This window comes from Pristiophorus japonicus, chromosome 12 (assembly GCF_044704955.1).
Source record: "Pristiophorus japonicus isolate sPriJap1 chromosome 12, sPriJap1.hap1, whole genome shotgun sequence".
Taxonomy (NCBI): Eukaryota; Metazoa; Chordata; class Chondrichthyes; family Pristiophoridae; genus Pristiophorus; species Pristiophorus japonicus.
In genome coordinates, this window is record NC_091988.1 from 189,572,721 (window position 1) to 189,596,252 (window position 23,532).

At 45.3% G+C, this 23,532-nt stretch overlaps 2 protein-coding genes across 2 annotated transcripts in view; both read right to left on the reverse strand.

Moving 5' to 3' along the window:
- ocstamp (osteoclast stimulatory transmembrane protein) overlaps positions 1 to 22,158 on the reverse strand; it is a 49,988-nt gene extending 27,830 nt beyond the window's left edge. Inside the window, exons 1-2 of the mRNA XM_070894894.1 lie at positions 22,070 to 22,158; positions 148 to 218 (exon numbers count right to left, since the gene is read on the reverse strand). Of these exons, the coding sequence (XP_070750995.1) occupies positions 148 to 218; positions 22,070 to 22,126 (128 nt within the window). The 5' untranslated portion in view covers positions 22,127 to 22,158. The remainder of the gene's footprint in view (positions 1 to 147; positions 219 to 22,069) is intronic.
- The window catches only part of LOC139276899 (Na(+)/dicarboxylate cotransporter 3-like), a 74,394-nt gene continuing 72,982 nt past the window's right edge, over positions 22,121 to 23,532 (reverse strand). The window contains exon 11 of the mRNA XM_070894895.1: positions 22,121 to 22,162. The gene's annotated coding sequence lies outside the window, so the exon portion shown is untranslated. The remainder of the gene's footprint in view (positions 22,163 to 23,532) is intronic.

Consider the following 23,532-nt stretch of genomic DNA (forward strand, 5'->3'; position numbering starts at 1 on the left):
CCCAACAAAGCCATCAGTAAACGCTGCAAAAGGTTATTTTTTGAATGGAGATGCCAACAGTAGTTGCTAATCAAAATCACTTTTACCCAATCTACATTTGTTTAGCATTGAAACTGAACCACAAAATAAACAAAAAGATTTACTTACTTAGATGTGTTACAGCCAATACAGCCACACTGTTTCTTGTCCTGTGTCACCATGTCGGATGTCATTCTTATCTGTTGCATAGTTATTGCACCCCCAATTTCATGAATAAATGCAAAAGAAAGAGAAGTGAATTATAAACTGTGTTTCCAGTTTTACACTCCACCTTAACAATCGCGCACACAGCTTGGCGCGATGAGTGTCATAAAGCAAACAACTTCACAGCTTCCTGATTTACATAATATTTTGATCATTTTGACATTTCATAGTTCCTCTTTTAAAAAATAGATATTTTTGAATTTGCTACCTTATATGGATTCAGTTCGTAATTAAAAACACTGAAAATCAAGACTAAACAGCTGGCGGATGTTTGTGTCATCAAATTAAGAGACATCTATATTGTGAAATAGAACTATTTTGCCAGCATCGAGCCCTTGCATGTAAGCATAAATCATCTTCGACAGCCATATCAGCCTCAATGAGCCAGGAGCCTCACATACAGCTATATACAGCAGACACCTCAAAATGTTGGAGACCATCACCAGCGCTGCCTCCGCAAGATCCTGCAAATCCATTGGGAGGACAGACGCACCAACATCAGTGTTTTCGCACAAGCCAACATCCCCAGCATCGAAGCACTGACCACGCTCGATCAGCTCCAGTCGGCGGGCCACATCGTCCGCATGCCCGACACGAGACTCCCAAAGCAAGTGCTCTACGTGGAGCTTCGACATGGCAGGCGAGCCCAAGGTGGGCAGAGGAAACGCTTCAAGGACACCCTCAAAGCCTCCTTGACAAAGTGCAACATCCCCACCGCCACCTGGGAATCCCTGGCCCACGACTGCCCAAAGTGCAGGAAGAGCATCCGGGAGGACGCTGAACACTTTGAGTCCCATCGCCGAGAGCATGCAGAAACCAAGCGCAGACAGCGGAAGGAGCGTGTGTCAATCCGGGCTCTCCACCCACCCTTTCCTTCAACCACCGTCTGCCCCACCTGTGACAGAGACTGTAGGTCCCGCATTGGACACCTCTGTCACCTGAGATCTCACTTTTAGAGTGGAAGCAAGTCATCCTCGACTCCAAGGGACTACCTATGATGATGATGATACCCTCGTCACTGAGGTAGAACAGAGACTATCTGCTAGACAAGGTTTAAGAGACCATACATCACACACCATTGTGGCAGCAAACTCTAGGGATTCACATAAGACATGTTTGGTCATTAGAAATATAGTTGTACGAAGATTGTTGTATTTGCTGACAGTTTCAGAAAACAACATGGATGGGAAATGTGTGATTTGTACAGCAGGCTTAAGGCACTGTAGGTGGTCATTTTATGTGGCCATGAGAAAGCTGTAGATAGGACTATTGATGCAGTAGGCACATAACCAAGAACCTGATGAATGGCACTCTCTCAACAAGCATTGATAGATTTTACAGAGACCTTCAAAATCAGGAGGGATTTAGACAGAGTAGATGGAGAGAAACTGTTCCCATTGCCGGAAGGATCGAGAACCAGAGGACACAGATTTGGGCAGTCGTGGGCCAGGGATTCCCAGGTGGCGGTGGGGATGTTGCACTTTTTCAAGGAGGCTTTGAGGGTGTCCTTGAAATGTTTCCTCTGCCCACCTGGGGCTCGCCTGCTATGTCGAAGCTCCACGTAGAGCGCTTGCTTTAGGAGTCTCGTGTCGGGCACACAGACGATGTGGCCCACCCAATGGAGCTGATCGAGCGTGGTCAATGCTTCGATGCTGGGGATGTTGGCCTGAGCGAGAACACTGATGTTGGTGCGTTTGTCCTGCCAATGGATTTGCAGGATTTTGCGGAGGCAGTGCTGGTGGTGGTTTCCAGCATTTTGAGGTGTCTGCTGTATTTAGCTGTATGTGAGGCTCCTGGCTCATTGAGGTTGATATGGAGGCATATAATTGCAGGCTGTCGAAGATGGTTTATGCTTACATGCAAGGGCGCAATGCTGGCAAAATAGTTCTATTTCACAATATAGATGTCTCTTACTTTAAGGTGATTGACAGAAGAACCAAAGGCAACATGAGGAATAATGTTTTTATGCAGCGAATGGTTAGGATCTAGAATACACTGCCTGAGAGGCTGGTGAACACAGATTCAATCGTGGCTTTCAAATGGGAATTGGATAAGTATCTGAAGGAAAGAAAATTGCAGGACAAAGGGGAAAGGGAGGGTGGGAGCGGGGGAGTGGGACTAGCAGAGGTGCTCTTGCAGAGACATAGGCTCAACGGCCGAATGGCCTCCTTCTGTGCTGTAACCATTCTATGATTCTATAATTCTAAGCAATTGATTATCTGTTGCTGTTTTGGTCCCTTTGATGAACCTAAGGCTTTCCTGCTGCGGGGCTTCCAAGGTGAGGCTTCTTTCCCCTCTGAGTCAGAAGGTCGTGAGTTCAAGTCCCACTCCAGAGACTTTAGCACAAAGATCTAGGCTGACACTCCCAGTACCGTGCTGAGGGAGTGCTGCACTGTCGGAGGTGGCGTCATCTCGGATGAGATCTTAAACCGAGGCCCCGTCTGCTCTTTCAGGTGGATGTAAAAGATCCCATGGCACTATTTAGAAGAACAGAAGAGTTATCCCCGGTGTCCTGGCCAATATTTATCCCTCAATTAACACAACAAAAACAGATTATCTGGTCATTATCACATTGTGGGAATTGCTGAGCGTAAATTGGCTGCCGCGTTTCCCACATTGCAACAGTGACTACACTCCAAAAGTACTTCATTGGCTGTAAAGTGCTTTGGGGTGTCCGGTGGTCATGAAAAGCTCTATATAAATGCAGGTCTTTCTTTCTTTCTTTTTTTTTGCAGGGTCAAATTGTATAGCAATGGGTTGCCAGTCTCTAGAAATTAAAGATTAATACACTGCTGTGAGCAACTCCAGGAGAAAAATCAAAGTGGCATGAAAAAAATTGTGTTTTATTAATTTCCTTGGAACTCTTTATTTATTGGTTTTCAAATATTGGAGGTGGAGAAAAATGGCTGTTTGACCGGTTGAGGTTGTTGGTGGTGGAAGGTCATGTGATGAAGCCTCCAGGAATACATTCAGTCAGAGTTGGCGACCTTAGCAGACCGTTTGCAACTTTGGCCCCCTATTTGACCCTGAGCTGAGTTGCCGACCCCACATCCGCTCCATCCCCATCACCGCCTACTTCCGTAGCATCGCACGTCTACACCCTTGCCTCAGCTCATCTGCTGCTGAAGCCCTCATCCATGACATTGTTACCTCTAGACTCGACTATTCCAATGCTCTCCTGGTTGGCCTCCCACCTTGCACTGTTTGTAAACTTCAGCTCATTCAAAATCCTTCTGCCCGTGTCCTAACTCACACCAAGTCCCGTTCACCCATCAACTCTATACTTGCTGACTTACACTGGCTCCCTGTCTGGCAATACCTCGATTTTAAAATTCTCATCTTTGTTTTCAAATCCCTAAACGGCCCTTACCTATCTCTGTAACCTCTTCCAGACCTACAACCCTTCGAGATTTTTACGCTCGTCCAATTTATTATAATCTACCAAAATTCTCTGGACTCTGGGGAGGTACCAGCAGATTGGAAAGCAGCTAATGTAACGCCTCTGTTTAAAAAAGGGGGCAGACAAAAGGCAGGTAACTATAGGCCGGTTAGTTTAACATCTGTAGTGGGGAAAATGCTTGAAACTATCATTAAGGAAGAAATAGCGGGACATCTAGATAGGAATAGTGCAATCAAGCAGATGCAACATGGATTCATGAAAGGGAAATCATGTTTAACTAATTTACTGGAATTCTTTGAGGATATAACGAGCATGGTGGATAGAGGTGTATTTAGATTTCCAAAAGGCATTCGATAAGGTGCCACACAAAAGGTTACTACAGAAGATAAAGGTACGTGGAGTCAGAGGAAATGTATTAGCATGGATCGAGAATAGGCTGGCTAACAGAAAGCAGAGAGTCGGGATAAATGGGTCCTTTTCGGGTTGGAAATCGGTGGTTAGTGGTGTGTCACAGGGATCGGTGCTGGGACCACAACTGTTTACAATATACATAGATGACCTGGAAGAGGGGACTGAGCGTAGTGTAACAAAATTTGCAGATGACACAAAGATTAGTGGGAAAGCCGGTTGTGTAGAGGCAGTTGGTGAGAGGGGAGCGACCTATAAAAGGCCCAGCAGAAGATCGAGAGCCAGCAGCAGTTGGTGAGAGGGGAGCGACCTATCAAAAGCCCAGCGGGTGATCGAGAGCCAGCGGCAGTTGGTGAGACGCGGGAGCAGCCTATAAAAAGCCCAGCGGGAGATCGAGAGCCAGCGGCAGTTGGTGAGACGCGGGAGCAGCCTATAAAAAGCCCAGCGGGAGATCGAGAGCCAGCGGCAGTTGGTGAGACGCGGGAGCAGCCTATCAAAAGGCAGCTACAGCGGGAGAGAAAGCAAAATAGAAGTAGAAAGTAATCAAAAAGTGACGTCACAGCCAATGAGGTAAGTGATTGGCTGGTGATTGGTGAGTAGCTTTTCTTTTCTTTTTTATATCAGTAAGTGAACTGTAACATTGTTATTACCAATTTAAGGGTATCTAAGGTTAAGACATGGCAGGAGAGCTCGGCCATGTGATATGCTCCTCCTGTACCATGTGGGAACTCGGGGACACTTCCGGTGTCCCTGGGCGCTACGTGTGTGGGAAGTGTATCCGCCTCGAGCTCTTGACGCGTTGCGGAATTGGAGCTGAGGGTGGATTCACTCTGGAGCATCCACGATGCTGAGAATGATGTGAGTATCACGTGTAGTGAGTTGGTCTTACCGCAGGAGAAGGGTCCACAGCCAGATAGGGAATGGAAGACCAGCAGGAAGAGCAGTGCAAGAAAGATAGTGCAGGGGTTCCCTGTGGTCATCCCCCTGCAAAACAGATACACCGCTTTGGGTACTGTTGGGGAGGATGACTCATCAGGGGAGGGCAGCAGCAGCCAAGTTCATGGCACCGTAGGTGGCTCTGCTGCACAGGAGGGCAGGAAAAAGATTGGGAGAGCAATAGTGATAGGGGATTCGATGGTCAGGGGAATAGATAGGCGTTTCTGCGGACGCAACCGAAACTCCAGGATGGTATGTTGCCTCCCTGGTGCAAGGGTCAAGGATGTCTCGGAGCGGGTGCAGGACATTCTGAAATGGGAGGGAGAACAGCCAGTTGTCGTGGTGCACATTGGTACCAACGACATAGGTAAAAAAAGGGATGAGGTCCTACGAAAAGAATTTAAGGAGCTAGGAGCTAAATTAAAAAGTAGGACCTCAAAAGTAGTAATCTCGGGATTGCTACCAGTGCCACGTGCTAGTCAGAGTAGGAATCGCAGGATAGCGCAGATGAATACATGGCTTGAGCAGTGGTGCAGCAGGGAGGGATTCAAATTCTTGGGGCATTGGAACCGGTTCTGGGGGAGGTGGGACCAGTACAAACCGGACGGTCTGCACCTGGGCAGGACCGGAACCAATGTCCTAGGGGGAGTGTTTGCTAGTGCTGTTGGGGAGGAGTTAAACTAATATTGCAGGGGGATGGGAACCTATGCAGGAAGACAGAGGGAGACAAAAATGAGGCAAAAGCAAAAGACAGAAAGGAGATGAGGAAAAGTGGAGGGCAGAGAAACCCAAGGCAAAGAACAAAAAGGGCCACTGTACAGCAAAATTCTAAAAGGACAAAGGGTGTTAAAAAAGCAAGCCTGAAGGCTTTGTGTCTTAATGCAAGGAGTATCCGCAATAAGGTGGATGAATTAACTGTGCAAATAGATGTTAACAAATATGATGTGATTGGGATTACAGAGTCGTGGCTCCAGGATGATCAGGGCTGGGAACTCAACATCCAGGGGTATTCAACATTCAGGAAGGATAGAATAAAAGGAAAAGGAGGTGGGGTAGCATTGCTGGTTAAAGAGGAGATTAATGCAATAGTTAGGAAAGACATCAGCTTGGATGATGTGGAATCTATATGGGTAGAGCTGCAGAACACTAAAGGGCAAAAATCGTTAGTGGGAGTTGTGTACAGACCTCCAAACAGTAGTAGTGATGTTGGGGAGGGCATCAAACAGGAAATTAGGAGTGCATGCAATAAAGGTGCAGCAGTTATAATGGGTGACTTTAATATGCACATAGATTGGGCCAGGCAAACTGGAAGCAATACGATGGAGGAGGATTTCCTGGAGTGCATAAGGGATGGTTTTCTAGACCAATATGTCGAGGAACCAACTAGGGGGGAGGCCATCTTAGACTGGGTGTTGTGTAATGAGAGAGGATTAATTAGCAATCTCATTGTGCGAGGCCCCTTGGGGAAGAGTGACCATAATATGGTGGAATTCTGCATTAGGATGGAGAATGAAACAGTTAATTCAGAGACCATGGTCCAGAACTTAAAGAAGGGCAACTTTGAAGGTATGAGGCATGAATTGGCTAAGATAGATTGGCTAATGATACTTAAGGGGTTGACTGTGGATGGGCAATGGCAGACATTTAGAGACCGCATGGATGAATTACAACAATTGTACATTCCTGTCTGGCGTAAAAATAAAAAAGGGAAGGTGGCTCAACCGTGTCTATCTAGGGAAATCAGGGATAGTATTAAAGCCAAGGAAATGGCATACAAATTGGCCAGAAATAGCAGCGAACCTGGGGACTGGGAGAAATTTAGAACTCAGCAGAGGAGGACAAAGGGTTTGATTAGGGCAGGGAAAATGGAGTATGAGAAGAAGCTTGCAGGGAACATTAAGGCGGATTGCAAAAGTTTCTATAGGTATGTAAAGAGAAAAAGGTTAGTAAAGACAAACGTAGGTCCCCTGCAGTCAGAATCAGGGGAAGTCATAACGGGGAACAAAGAAATGGCAGACCAATTGAACAAGTACTTTGGTTCAGTATTCACTAAGGAGGACACAAACAACCTTCCGGATATAAAAGTGGTCAGAGGGTCTAGTAAGGAGGAGGAACTAAGGGAAATCTTTATTAGTCGGGAAATTGTGTTGGGGAAATTGATGGGATTGAAGGCCGATAAATCCCCAGGGCCTGATGGACTGCATCCCAGAGTACTTAAGGAGGTGGCCTTGGAAATAGCGGATGCATTGACAGTCATTTTCCAACATTCCATTGACTCTGGATCAGTTCCTATCGAGTGGAGGGTAGCCAATGTAACCCCACTTTTTAAAAAAGGAGGGAGAGAGAAAGCAGGGAATTATAGACCGGTCAGCCTGACCTCAGTAGTGGGTAAAATGATGGAATCAATTATTAAGGATGTCATAGCAGCGCATTTGGAAAATGGTGACATGATAGGTCCAAGTCAGCATGGATTTGTAAAAGGGAGATCATGCTTGACAAATCTTCTGGAATTTTTTGAGGATGTTTCCAATAAAGTGGACAAAGGAGTACCAGTTGATGTGGTATATTTGGACTTTCAGAAGGCTTTCGACAAGGTCCCACACAGGAGATTAATGTGCAAAGTTAAAGCACATGGGATTGGGGGTAGTGTGCTGACGTGGATTGAGAACTGGTTGTCAGACAGGAAGCAAAGAGTAGGAGTAAATGGGTACTTTTCGGAATGGCAGGCAGTGACTAGTGGGGTACCGCAGGGTTCTGTGCTGGGGCCCCAGTTGTTTACATTGTACATTAATGATTTAGACGAGGGGATTAAATGTAGTATCTCCAAATTTGCGGATGACACTAAGTTGGGTGGCAGTGTGAGCTGCGAGGAGGATGCTATGAGGCTGCAGAGTGACTTGGATAGGTTAGGTGAATGGGCAAATGCGTGGCAGATGAAGTATAATGTGGATAAATGTGAGGTTATCCACTTTGGTGGTAAAAACAGAGAGACAGACTATTATCTGAATGGTGACAGATTAGGAAAAGGGAAGGTGCAACGAGACCTGGGTGTCATGGTACATCAGTCATTGAAGGTTGGCATGCAGGTACAGCAGGCGGTTAAGAAAGCAAATGGCATGTTGGCCTTCATAGCGAGGGGATTTGAGTACAGGGGCAGGGAGGTGTTGCTACAGTTGTACAGGGCCTTGGTGAGGCCACACCTGGAGTATTGTGTACAGTTTTGGTCTCCTAACTTGAGGGAGTGCAGCGAAGATTCACCAGACTGATTCCCGGGATGGTGGGACTGACCTATCAAGAAAGACTGGATCAACTGGGCTTGTATTCACTGGAGTTCAGAAGAATGAGAGGGGACCTCATAGAAACGTTTAAAATTCTGACGGGTTTGGACAGGTTGGATGCAGGAAGAATGTTCCCAATGTTGGGGAAGTCCAGAACCAGAGGTCACAGTCTAAGGATAAGGGGTAAGCCATTTAGGACCGAGATAAGGAGAAACTTCTTCACCCAGAGAGTGGTGAACCTGTGGAATTCTCTACCACAGAAAGTAGTTGAGCCAATTCACTAAATATATTCAAAAGGGAGTTAGATGAAGTCCTTACTACTCGGGGGATCAAGGGGTATGGCGTGAAAGCAGGAAGGGGGTACTGAAGTTTCATGTTCAGCCATGAACTCATTGAATGGCGGTGCAGGCTAGAAGGGCTGAATGGCCTGCTCCTGCACCTATTTTCTATGTTTCTATGACACAGAGAGGCTGCAAAGAGATTGAGATAGGTTAAGCGAATGAGCTAAGGTTTGGCAGATGGAATACAATGTCGGAAAGTGTGAGGTCATCCACCTTGGGAAAAAAAAACAGTAAAAGGGAATATTATTTGAATGGGGAGAAATTACAACATGCTGAGGTGCAGAGGGACCTGGGGGTCCTTGTGCATGAATCCCAAAAAGTTAGTTTGCAGGTGCAGCAGGTAATCAGGAAGGCGAATGGAATGTTGGCCTTCATTGCGAGAGGGATGGAGTACAAAAGCAGGGAGGTCCTGCTGCAACTGTACAGGGTATTGGTGAGGCTGCACCTGGAGTACTGCATGCCGTTTTGGTCACCTTACTTAAGGAAGGATATACTAGCTTTGGAGGGGGTACAGAGGCGATTCATTAGGCTGATTCCGGAGATGAGGGGGTTACCTTATGATAATAGATTGAGTAGACTGGGTCTTTACTCGTTGGAGTTCAGAAGGATGAGGGGTGATCTTATAGAAACATTTAAAATAATGGAAGGGATAGACAAGATAGAGGCAGAGAGGTTGTTTCCATTGGTCGGGAAGACTAGAACTAGGGGGCACAGCCTCAAAATACGGGGGAGCCAATTTAAAACCGAGTTGAGAAGGAATTTCTTCTCCCAGAGGGTTGTGAATCTGTGGAATTCTCTGCCCATGGAAGCAGTTGAGGCTAGCTCATTGAATGTATACAAATCACAGATAGATAGATTTTTAACCAATAAGGGAATTAAGGGTTACGGGGAGCGGGCGGGTAAGTGGAGCTGAGTCCACGGCCAGATCAGCCATGATCTTGTTGAATGGCGGAGCAGGCTCGAGGGGCTAGATGGCCTACTCCTGTTCCTAATTCTTATGTTCTTATTCTGGCCCCTTGCACGTCCCCAATTTTAATCGTTCCTCTGTGCCTTCAGCTGCCTAGGCCCTTAGCTCTGGAATTGACTCCCTAAACCTCTTTCCTTCTGTATCTCTCTCTCCTACTTTAAGACGCTCCTTAAAACCTACCTCTTTGACCGAGCTTTTGGTCACCTGTCCTAATATCTCATGTGGCTCGGTGTCAAATTTTGCCTGATAATGCTCCTGCGAAGCGCCTTGGAATGTTTTACCAATTTAAAGGTGCTATATAAATGCAAGTTGTTTTTGTTGCAGTGTTGCATGCAACTGGCTACCATGATTCTTGCAACCTTAGCGGTGATCTTTGGGAGCTGATTCAACTCTTCTGGAACTGTCGGTCAGGTTTTCTTTCCTTTCCTATTCCATCTAGCCTGGATTCATGGTTTCACCTGAAATAGTACATCAGCTTAAACCTTTTCACTCCAATTGGCATCATATATATCTCCATCCCGTTCCTGTTTATTTACCACCTTTCAAAGCTGGAGTGTAGATTTTTCTAACCTTTTATCATAAATCAACAACAACTTGCATTTATATTGCACCTTTAGCACAGGAAAATGTCCTAAAGTGTATCATAGTTAGGTTTAAGGCAAACAGATGCCATGCTGAAAGGGAGAGAATAGGAGGGGTGAACAATATCTTAGTGAAAATGCTGGGTGTTGAGCAGATTTTTAAATGTGGAGAGAGAGAGGGGAGAGAGGATGAGACATGTAGGTACGGAGTTCCAAAGCTGGTGGAGCTCATTGGTCTCCCACCAAGGGCGGGGCGAAGAAGAGGGCTTTGCACAGAAAGCTGGACTGAATAATTGGGATGGGATATAGAGCTGTAGGAGATTGCAGATGGAGGAATCTATAGATGAGGGTAAAGTATTAAATGTGATATATTGGGGGGACAGGGTGCCAGTGTAGGTCAGTGGGGATGGGCAAGCGGGGCTTAGTGAGTGATAAGACACATGCAGTAGCAATTTGGACAAGTCAATGTTTATGGAGGATGGAGGTTGGGAGGCTGGCAAGGAAATTGTTCCTCTGACTCAAGAGATCGGCCTTATGACCCTTTTCTGCATATCTTCCAGGACTTGGATTCACTTAAGAACAGAAGAAATAGGAGCAGGAGTAGGCCATTCGGCCCCGCGATCCTGCTCTGCCATTCAATAAGATCATGGCTGATCTTCTAACTCATCTCCAATTTCCTGCACTGTCCCCAAATCCCTTCATTCCCTTAACATCTAAAAATCTATCAATCTCTGTCCTGAATATACTCAACGACTGAGCCTCCACAGCCTTCTGGGGTAGAGAATTCCAAAGACTCACCACTTGTGACTTGGTGAGCAGAACTGAAGACAACTCCCAATGTGCGGACTGACTCCAGCACCGTAAAGCTTCTTCAGCTTTACGGATTTCAACACATTCGCTGCTGATGTGGCAATGCAACATTCTGTTTGTTTTCGAAATTGCTGCCCCACAATGACTTGACACAGTGTGTGTTGAGTCTATTATCACTTCCAGTTCTCCTTCGCCTCTCTCCTGAACAATTTAGTGTTATTCATTAAGTAAGTACTGTTGTGTATGGAGAAAGAGTCAGACTGAACACTGTGAGCTCAAAGTAAAATGTGACCTAAGTCTTTTATTGCAGGTCTCCAGAGTGCCTCTCCAACCTGTGAAGCCTCCTTAAATACCTGTGCTCCCAAGAGATTATGGGATCCCTTGGGACTCCGGGGGATGAGCCCTCTGGTGGCTGTACAGAGTAAATACAAGTCCACATATATAACAAGTACATCCTCCATTTTCTTTTCTTCCAATGTGTAGCAGCTTACAGTGTGTTGAATTTCTATCACAGTCCTGCTGCCCCTTTGCACCGAGGTGGTGAACAGACACGACTTGGACAGGTAATCTTCACAGTGTTTGCTGTTATATTCTTTTCTATCCCATTCAGCACGGTGGTAGTGCCACGTAACACGATGGAGGGTGTGCTCAGTGTGACGACATGACTTCGTCTCCGCACGGCCTGCGCGTGGTCACTCCGAACAATACTGTCATGGACAGTTGCATCTGCGACAGGTGGATTGGCGATGTCGAGGTCGGTAGGATTTTCCTTGTGTTGATTCTCTCACCACCTGCCATAAGCCCAGTCTGACAGTTACATCCTTCAGGACTCGGCCAGCTCAGTCAGTAGTGGTGCTAGCGAGTCACTCTTGGTGATGGACATTGAAGTCCCCCACCCAGAGGGCATTCTGGACTCTTTATGGTATTCCATTTGGGAGGAGGAAGGGAATTCTGCCTTCTATTTGGTTCAACAGAAAGTCCAGAGTTTCTCAAATTTCACTCCCACACAAGTCTTTCTACAAATTTTAACACTAAGAGCAGTTTATTTTTAACAATGCCTTAAATTTAGAAAAAAAAACCACATTTTCAAAAGGCGATTAAGTGCCAAGTCCCCTCACTCCCACACAAACACAGAAAAATAAATCTAAATCATGTGTTTCACTTTCCACTGCCATCGGGTTACAATGGAATGTTCCAATCATTCTTAAACAAGAGTGTTCGGTACCTGATCCAAAATGGTCTATAGTGACCTCTAATCTTTAGAAATCAAGGCCATTAAAAACTCTAGAAGTTAAGGTATGCTGTGAAGCGTGCTGATTTGAGTTTGTAAAGGAATAGAGAGTTTTACCAGAGAAATACTCACTGAGATATGGCTGAGTGGGTGTAAGGAACTCAGTCTTAGAAGATAAGAAATAGGAACAGGAGTAGGCCATTTGACCCCTTGAACCTGCTCCACCATTTAATAAGATCATGGCTGATCTGATCATGGACTCAGCTCCACTTCCCTGCCCGCTCCCCATAACCCTTTATTCCCTTATCGCTCAAAAATCTGTCTATCTCCACCTTAAATATATTCAATGACCCAGCCTCCACATCTCTCTGGGGCACAGAATTCCACAGATTTACAACCCACTGAGAGAAGAAATTCTCATCTCAGTTTTAAATGGGCAAGCCCTTATTCTGAGACTATGTCCCCTAGTTTTAGATTCCCCTATGAGTGGAAACATCCTCTCTGCATCCACCTTGTCGAGCACCTTCATTATCTAATATGTTTCGATAAGATCACCTCCCATTCTTCTGAACTCCAATGAGTATTGGCCCAACCTACTCAACCTATCTTCAGAAGTCAACCCCCTCATCTTTGGAATCAACCTAGTGAACCTTCTCTGAACAGCCTCCAATGCAAGTATATTCTTCCTTAAATACGGAGACCAAAACTGCATGCAGTACTCTAGGTGTGGCCTCACCAATACCCTGTACAGTTGTAGCAGGACTTCTCTGCTTTTATACTCTATCCCCCTTGCAATAAAGGCCAACATTCCATTTGTCTTCCTGATCATTTGCTGTACCTGCATACTAACATTTTGTGTTTCATGCACAAGGACCCCCAGGTCCCTCTGTACTGCAGCACTTTGCAATTTTTCTTCAATTAAATAATAATTTGCTTTTTTATTTTTTCTGCCAAAATGGATAACCTCACATTTTCCCACTTTGTACTCCATCTGCCAAATTTTTGCCTTCAGGACTCACGCTCTCAGCTGCAGAGAACAGTATCAACCCCGAATGATACTGTCCCCTACCACTACAACTGCTGCACTGAACTGACAAATCGCCATGGTTTCACTGGGAAGAAAATCTATTGTTGAATTCTGATGAAATTCTAATTAAAGACGACTAAAGGCAAGCTGTTACTGCACTGTTACAGTTTTAAGGCAGATTTATAATGGCCCAAAAATTCCGATGTCCAGGCCTGTACAATGTTTCTACGGACCCGGGAAGGCATCGGAAAAGCCAGTTTTCAGCGTACAATGCGCATGCTCTGATCTGTCAAGCGGCAAGATTGTGGGATTTAAGCACATCTTGCCCAGCAAATGTCCTCAAAAATCTTGCGCTTGAAAAAGCTGGCGCATAGCCTTCTTTTACAGGCGCAAATGTTTAAAAACACACATAAACACAATAAAATTAAATAACATAAATACAGTGTATTGTTAAAAACTCTGCCCACTAAGATAAGTTTATTTTTAACCCGAATAACAAAACTTTTAAAAAATCGGAAATATATTGTTTTTTTCTAAAGCATTTATTAACTTTAATTTCAATTAATTTTAATTATGTGAGGTCTGCTTTTTATTTTTTTATTAGTGTGTGTTTGATTTTTTTCCCCACTAATAGCACCAAGAACTCGTAGTTACGCGAGTCTAAGTGCTATTAATGGGAACCTGTGAACTACCTACCTGATTGGCTGAGCAGTCACACGTGACTGCATCTTCTGCGTCGGAACCCTCTGGATGGGAGTGCGCTTCACAGCACGGGAGGAGAAGGCCTCCCGATCGGAATTCAGGGCGCCTCCTAGACCACCAGGTAGATTCATAAAAAATCTCCGGCAAGGAGGCAATTGCCCGCGGGAAGACCCCCCAATGGAATTTCTGGCCCATCCTGTTTAGAATTATGTTTAAACTCAATAGAAAGTTCTGGGGAACAGGTTGGGGAATGGAACTAAATGGACAGCTCCTTCTATAAGAAAATACAAATCTGCCAAACCAAATAGGATTGCAATGCAATCCGTTTATTGTGCTTGACCACATCTTTGATACACGCAATGGGTCCGACTTTCATCGATATACTGCCCGCAGCCGCCGAGGTTCCGCTGGAAATGGCCGTTTTCGGGGCGATTCCTCTGGAATGGTCCATCTCCCGTTGAGGATCCATCCGCCCGACGGAAGATTGGTGGGGAAGGGTTCTGCCCACGTCGCAGTGTCCTGCCCGCCCCTGCCGGAAGTCAGATAATCCCCATTTTGATCACTTTTGCTGCACTCCCGCTGACCTGCCGCCCGCCAGAAGGACCGCTCCGGAAAAGCAGGTCTGAGCTGGGCGGCAGTGGGCCAGCAATCGCACATCGGGCAGGAGGCAGCACTGTTAGCAGCTTGAATCGGGAGGGCGGGAGCAGTGCGAGTGGCGTTAATCGAGAGGGAGGGAGGCAGCAGTGTGAGCGGCCAGCAATCGCACATCGGCTGGGAGGGAGGGAGGGAGGGAGAGGTGGAGGCATTGGGGCAGCAATCGCACATCGGCCGGGAGGGAGTGTGGTGCCCATCACATCACAGCAGCCAGTTGGATATCAGTGAGATTGCTGGAAAGAAGTTAGGTCAATGTTGCATTACTTTCTTGCTGATGGTGATGTTTAAATTGGATGTGATAAAACCGACTGAAATGTGTGCAAGCTAATGGAGGCTTTTTTGTTGCACCTTGTTGAAAGAAGGCCAATGGCAAAGGGAAAATTGTTATGAGTGACTGACAAGTGTTCAGCATCTCACATGTTGTACATCCAAGCTAATTCAAAAAGCAGCTCCCGACAGGACTCAGTGCCAGCGGGCGGCAAAAACGGACCTACCGCCCAGTAGCCACCGAGAAATGGGTGGCCACCAAAGTCGGCCCCAATGTCTCTAAGCGGTAGACTACAGGGAACTAAGTGCAATTACCCCATTTTTTTCCTGGGCAGAGAGGTAACATTCATTGATCATTTCGATCCTGACTCTATAAATTGTTAAGGAAAGCTCAAGCTCTTTATAGGCCTCTAGTCACGCACACTGTCCTTGCTGATTGATTATGGCATGACAAGTGCTACTGTGAACAAGCCTCCCAGAAATTAGAGAGTTCCTAGAACAAAACAGATGCAAACCTGTTTATCATGCTGGCCTATTGTTCCACTTCCTATCTCAAGGCTGTCTTGAATATCTCGTTTCACAATGTGGCCACAAAACTAAGTCATGCATCCTGCAACCCACATCCTTCACCTCAGCAGAAGCTAAACAGCAATCAGCTGCAATATAAATCCACTAGCTATTTATAACTAAAAAGAAAACAAAAACTTTAATCATATGAGATTAAAGCAAATCATAAGAACGTAAGAATTAGGAGCAGGAGTAAGCCATTCAGCCCCTTGAACCTGCTCCGCCATTCAATGAATCATGGCTGATCTTCTACCTCAACTCCACTTTCCTGCTCTATCCCCATATCCCTTGATTCCCTTAATATCCAAAAATCTATCGCTCTCAGTCTTGAATATATTCAAATACTAACCCTACATACATATGTACAGACTACTATGGTATCTTGCACTTCAGAGAGCTGGCACAAGTGTGGGGCTGAATGACCTCTTTATACGTTGTAAAATTGTATAATTCTCTGCTTCCCATTGTATTTTTCTTCGAATTTTTAGTCCCTCTTTCCTGAAGGCACCTTTATCTGCTGGAATAGGTTTCCCACACAACTGCACCCCCCCCCCCCCCCCCCCCCCACCACCACCACATCCCCACCCCTCCGCCCCTCTGAGGGTCTGAGAGGCCAGGGAAACCTAAAAAAGGTAAGCCAAACTTCTTTACGAGGTTCCTAAGGAGTGTTTGGGCTGACAACAACGTGTTGTCACCTCCCAAATCCGTGCCCAGCTTTGCACAACTCCATGTTTGAATCTCTCCAATCCAGTTCCCATGCCTGCTGCAGCACTAAAGCAGCCCTGTATCAAAGTCACAAATGACAACCGATGTGACTGTGACCGCGATAACCTATCTCTCCTCATCCTTCTCCGTCTGCAGCCTGTGATATGGTTGACCACTCCATCCGCCTCCTTCGCCTCTCCTGTATCATCCAACTGAGTGGGAATGGTCTTGCCCGGTTCCATTCCTATCTAGCCAGTCGTAGCCAGAGAATCATCTGCAATGGCCTCTCTTCCCGCTCCTGCACTGATACTCCTAGCGGCCTCCTATTTTCCATCCCTCATAAACTTGAGCTCATCCAAAACTCAGCAGCCTATGTCCTAACTCGCACCAAGTCCCGTTCACCCATTGCCCCTGTGCTCACTGACATACATTGGCTCCTGATCCGCCAACGCCTCGATTCTAAAATTCTCATCCTTGTTTTCAAATCCCTCCCTGGCCTCACCCCTTCCTATCTCTGTAATCTCCTCCAGCCCTACAATCCTCTGAGATCACTATGGTCATCCATTTCTGGTCTCTTGACCATCCCCAATTTTAATCACTCCACCATTGGCGGCCATGTCTTCAGTTGCCTAGACCCTAAGCTCTGGAATTCTTTCCTGTACTGATTTTTCTTCATGGGTTCTTTGCTTCAGAATTCATAGCAACACATTGCTATTAAGAACTAGTTGGTTTACTATCACAAGGTTTAACAATCACACTACACATTACCATTTCATCCACCAGCTCACAACCACCTGCCTCATCGTGCATCCACTGAACCCAACTGGCTGGGGTTTTATTGAGTCTTATGTTAATTCACGTGACTGGCTAAGCCACTCCCAACTCAACAGTTCTACAAACCTGTTAGCATACTCACAGGTGCATACATTACACTTCTCTGAACCTCTCCTCCTCTCTAGTTCTCTCTTCTCCTTTAAGACACTCCTTAAAATCTACCTCTTTGACCTTGTCCTAATATCTCCCTGCAAATATAATGGCTCCGTGGCAAATTGTTTTATAACGCTCCTGTGAAGCACATTGGAACACTATATAAATGCAAGTTGTTATTATTGTCAGCCCAAATACTTCTTAGGGACCTCGTAAAGAAGTTTGGCTTACCTTTTATTGGCTTCCCTGGCCTCTCAGACCCTCAGAGGGACGGAGAAGGTCGGGTGGGGGCATCGGGAGCATGGTAAACATATCCCAGCAGAAATCAGTGCCTTTAGGAAAGAGGGATGCAAATTCGAAGAAAAATACAAAGAATTATACAATTTTACAGTCTATAAAGAGGTATTTCAGCCCCATACTTGTGCCAGCTCTCTGACGTGTAAGATACCCTAGTTGTGTATACATATATACGTAGGGTTAGGCTTTGGTTTAATCTCGAATGATTAAGGTTTTTGTTTACTTTTTACTTATATATGGCTAGTGGATTTATACTGTAGCTAGAAATAATGAAATGATAAAAGATGTTCATTCCCGGGATACTGTAGGGTTTAATGTGTCATGGTACAATTTAGCTCTTTAGCTTCTGCTGAGGGGAAGGATGTGGGTTGCAGAACTCATTTTTGTGACCACTTTGTGAAACGAGATAGTCAAGACAGTCTTGAGATAGGCCAGCATGATAAACAGTTTTGCATCTGTTTTTTTTCTAGGAACTCTCTCATTTCTGGGGGTCTTGTTCATAATAACACTTGTCATGCCATAATGAATCAGCAAGGGCAGTGTGCATGACTAGAGGCCTATAAAGATCTTGAGCTTTCCTTAACAGGATCGATGAATGTTACCTCTCTGCGCAGGGAAAAATAGGACAATTGCATTTATTTCTCTGTATGACTACTGCTTAGAGACATCGTGGATGTCAAAGATATGGTCAAACACAATAAACAGATTGCATTCCAACCATATTTGGTTTGTCAGATTCGTATTTTCTTATAGAAGGAGCTGTCCCTTTAGTTCCATTCCCCAATCTGTTCCCCAGAACATTCTATTGCATTTAAACACAATTCCAAACAGAATATAAATCTGCCCTAAAACTCCCCAGTGCTGCCTTTATCAGTCTTCAATTAGAATTTTATCAGAATTCAACAATAAATTTTCTTCCCAGTGAAACGTTGGCGATTAGTCAGTTCAGTGCAGCTAAGACTGAGTTCCTTACACCCACTCAGCCATACCTCAGTGAGTATTTCTCTGGTAAAACTCTATTCCTTTACAAACTCAAATCAGCACGCTTCACAGCATTCCTTAACTTCTAGAGTTTTTAATGGCCTTGATTTCTGAGGATTAGAGGTCACTGTAGACCATTTTGGATCAGGTACCGAACACTCTTGTTTAAGAATGATTGGAACATTCCATTGTAACCCGATGGCAGTGGAAAGTGAAACACATGATTTAGATTTATTTTTCTGTGTTTGTGTGAGAGTGAGGGGACTTGGCACTTAATCGCCTTTTGAAAATGTGGGTTTTTTTTCTAAATTTAAGGCATTGTTAAAAATAAACTGCTCTTAGTGTTAAAATTTGTAGAAAGACTTGTGTGGGAGTGAAATTTGAGAAACTCTGGACTTTCTGTTGAACCAAATAGAAGGCAGAATTCCCTTCCTCCTCCCAAATGGAATACCATAAAGAGTCCAGAATGCCCTCTGGGTGGGGGACTTCAATGTCCATCACCAAGAGTGACTCGCTAGCACCACTACTGACTGAGCTGGCCGAGTCCTGAAGGATGTAACTGTCAGACTGGGCTTATGGCAGGTGGCGAGAGAATCAAGGAAAATCCTACCGACCTCGACATCACCAATCCACCTGTCGCAGATGAAACTGTCCATGACAGTATTGTTCGGAGTGACCACGCGCAGGCCGTGCGGAGACGAAGTCATGTCGTCACACTGAGCACACCCTCCATCGTGATACGTGGCACTACCACCGTGCTGAATGGGATAGAAAAGAATATAACAGCAAACACTGTGAAGATTACCTGTCCAAGTCGTGACTGTTCACCACCTCGGTGAAAAGGGGCAGCAGGACTGTGATAGAAATTCAACACACTGTAAGCTGCTACACATTGGAAGAAAAGAAAATGGAGGAAAAACTTAATTAATGAATAACACTAAATTGTTCAGGAGAGAGGCGAAGGAGAACTGGAAGTGACAATAGACTCAACACATACCGTGTCAAGTCATTGTGGGGCAGCAATTACGAAAACAAACAGAATGTTGAGTTGCATTGCCACATCAGCAGCGTATGTGTTGAAATCCATAAAGCTGAAGGGTACGATGCTGGAGTCAGTCCGCACATTGGGAGTTGTCTTCAGTTCTGCTCACCAAGGCACAAGTGGTGAACCTTTGGAATTCTCTAACCCAGAAGGCGTTGAGTATATTCAAGACCGAGATCAATAGATTTTTGGATGTTCATGAAATCAAGGGCTATGGGGACAGGGCAGGAAAGTGGAATTGAGTTAGAAGATCAGTCATGATGTATTTGAATGGCAGAGCAGGCTCACGGGGCCGAATGCCCTACTCCTGCTCCTATTTCTAATGTTCTTAAGTGAATCTAAGTCCTGGAAGATATGCAGAGAAGAGTCACAAGGTTGATCTCTTGAGTCGGAGGAACAATTTCCTTGCCAGCCTCCCAACCTCCACAAACATTGACTTGTCCAAATTACTACACCACATGTGTCTTATCACTCACTAAGCCCCGATTATCCATCCCCACTGACCTACACTGGCACCCTGTCCCCCTAATATATCACATTTAATACTTTACCCTAATCTATAAATTCCTCCATCTGCAATCTCCTACAGCTTTATATCCCATCCCAAATACTCAGTTCAGCTTTCTGTGCAATGTGCTCCCTCTTCGCCCCACCCTTGGTGGGAGACCAATGAGCTCCACCAGCTTTGGAACTCCGTACCTAAACGTCTCAGCCTCTCCCCCCTATCTCTCTCCATATTTAAAAATCTGCTCAACACCCAGCATTTTCACTAAGATATTGTTCACCCCTCCTATTCTCTCCCTTTTAGCTTGGCATCTGTTTACCTTAAACCTAAAAACACTTTTCACGACCATCGGACGTCTCAAAGCGTTTTACAGCGAATGAAGTACTTTTGGAGTGTAGTCACTGTTGTAATGTGGGTAACACGGCAGGCAATTTGTACACAGCAAGCTCCCACAAACAGTAATATCCAGATATTTCTGTTTTTGTTATGTTTGAGGGATAAATATTGATCAGGACACCGCGGATAACTCCGCTGCTCTTCTTCGAAGTAGTGCCATAGGATCTTTTAGATCCACCTGTGAGAGCAGGCGGGGCCTCGGTTTAACATCTCATCCGAAAGACGACGCCTCCAACAGTGCAGCACTCCCTCAGCATGGCACTGGAGTGTCAGCCTAGATTTTTGTGCTCAAGTCCTTGGAGTGGGAGTATGAAGACGTGTTTCATAATTTCACTCCTGAAAGGTCTGGCTCTAATATTTAGACTATGCTCCCTATTCCTAGCATCCTAACCAGACAAAATAATTTCTCTCTATCTACCCTATCTGTTTCCATTAATCCTGAAAACCTCAATCAGATCACCCCTTAACCTTTTAAATTTTAGGGAATACAGCCCTAATTTGGTTAATCACCGCTTCCCGTCACCCTGACATCACTTGCTTAACAAGCACCTACTGTATCCTTCCCATGAGCAAATTCGTTACTCACAGTTGGGTTTTTATTTGAATTCCCACTGCCTTGGTTTCAATTCCTGCCTTTTATGACAAACGATATAGTCAGCTTTTATTGAAAATCTAAGCGCACTGCGTCATATGGGTTTTCACTGGGAATTCACTTGCTGGCAAAAGTCAAGTAAATTAGTCAGAAAGCATCTTCTTTTAAAGTCATGTTGGCTGTTATTTACAAGATTATTCTAATCATAGAATCAAACAGCACAGAAGGTAGCCATTCGGCTCATCGTGCCTGTGCCAGCTCCAGGAAAGAGCGATCAAGTGAATCCCACTCCCCCTGCTCTTTCCCCATGGCCCTGCAAATTTTCCCTTTTCAGGTTGAACAGGTTAAACCTTCCTTAACAGGAACCCTCGGGACCTGGCCTGTTCTGGATAACGGATTTTCCGGATGAGGGGTGGTCATGTTAAATTGGATGGTACAGGTACTGAGCAAGGGTATATCGGGGCTGGCTGGCTTGGGGCTGGGAGTGCGGCAGAGAGAACATGGGGGCGGGGGTGGGGGGGGGGCGCGGTGGATCGCGGGGTTAGGTCAGCGATTGCGAGAGTTGGCAGCGAGGAAGGACTTCAATTTGTTCGTGTCGGAGTTCTGTGCATGCACCACCTGGTGGCCGGGAATGGTTCTGGACGAGGGGTGGTTCCGGATAAGGGAGTTCTGGATAAGGGAGGTTCAACCTGTACATATCCACTTCCCTTTTGAAGGTTACCATTGAATCACTTTAAGCACATGATTCTCCTCCCATGGTGGATTCTGTTGCGCGACCCACGCTGAAGTGAAAATTAAGAAAACAGAACTGAAGGCCTTTTTAATATTTGAGCAAAATGATGGTTTTGCTTTGGCACGGCACTTAAAACACAATGCAATGTATTGTCATAGAATCATAGACTGGCACAGCACAGAACAGAAGGCGGACATTCGGCCGGTCGTGTCTGTGAAAGAGCTATCCAATTAGTCCCACTCCCCCTGCTCTTTCCTCATACCCTTGAAAATTTTCCCTTTCAAGTATTTATCCAATTCCCCATTGAAAGTTATTATTGAATCTGCTTCCACCACCATTTCAGGCAGTGCATTCCAGACCATTAACAAGCGCTGCGTAATTAAAACATTTTTTTTGCCACTACATTGGCCCTGAAATCCCAGTCCTCTGCTTCCCGTGGGCGGTCGACAGAAAAAAGTTTAAAAAAGATGTGCGCTGACCTTATCCTGCTGTGCCCACCAGCGATCCCGATCCTGAGGCCTCCTCTCCCTGCGCATCAGAGCACGTGCATTCGGGACGTCCGTATGCTGGAGCTGGAGTCACATGGCATTGGTTAGCCAATCCAGGTACAGTATTTTCTCATTCATAATAATGGGAACTCCGTAAGTAGGAGGTCCCATTATTATGATTGAGAGACACCCCCCCAAACACAAATAAAAAATAGAAAAAATACATCACATATTTAAGACTAATTTAAATTAAAGTTAATAAATGTCTTATAAAAAATATATATTTTTCCAATTAAAAAAAAAAGTTTTTTAATTATGATTTAAAATAAACTTACCTTAGTGGGCATGATTTTAAACATTAAAATGTGTTTCTTAAATTTTATTTTACTACGTTTTAGTATGTTTTAAAACTCTTACACCTGTAAAAGTGGGCTATGCGCCTGCTTTTACTAGGCGCAAGTGTTTTCACTCACCAGAGCTTGACAGATTGAAAAAGTTGGTTTTTGCCGCATGCGCCATTGTGCATCGAAAACCTGCTTTTGCAATGCCTTCCCAGGTCCGTACACACTCGGTACACACTCTGTACGGACCTGGGGAGGCTGGAATTTCTGCCCCAATGAGTTTAAGTGCTTGTAAAGATTTCTTGTTCAACAATTAACTGGTGGCATATTGGGCAACTACAGGGCAGGTGAGAAGAGGTGGGAGGAGTCTCAGAAATGGGCAAAGGGGTCCCAGGCTCGGTGTCTTATGTGAACAACTATATATTTTTTTTGAAGCACACTCCCCCAACTGCGCACTGTGGCTGCAGAACCATCTACAAGATGCACAGCAGCAACTCGCCAAGGCGTCTTCGGCAGCAGGCGCATGGGAGTACTATCCCCACCGAGTTTCCCTCCAAGTCACACACCATCCTGACTTGGAAATATATCGCCCGTTCCTTCATCGTCGCTGAGTCAAAATCCTGGAACTCCCTCCCTAACAGCACTGTGGGAGCACCTTCACCACACGGACTGCAGCGGTTCAAGAAGGCAGCTCATCACCATCTTCTCAAGGGCAATTAGGGATGGGCAATAAATGCCGGCCTTGTCAGCGATGTCCACATCCCAGGAACAAATAATAAAAACACAATTAAACAGGCAAAGCGCATCCAGAAATTGTGTGAAAAATAAACTGGTAGGAGGGTGACTCTTGTCACAGCACTTAGTGGTGATATGCTTATAATTACAGCATGATAGGCAGATAGGCTTCACATTATGAATTGTTGACATAACTGACTGGATTCTACATTGTGAAAGACTTGCATTTATATAGCACCTTTCATGACCAACGGACGTCTCAAAGCGCTTTACAGTCAATTAAGTACTTTTGGAGTGCAGTCACTGTTGTAATGTGGGAAATACGGCAAACAACTTGCGCACAGCAAGCTCCCACAAACAGCAATATGATAATGACCA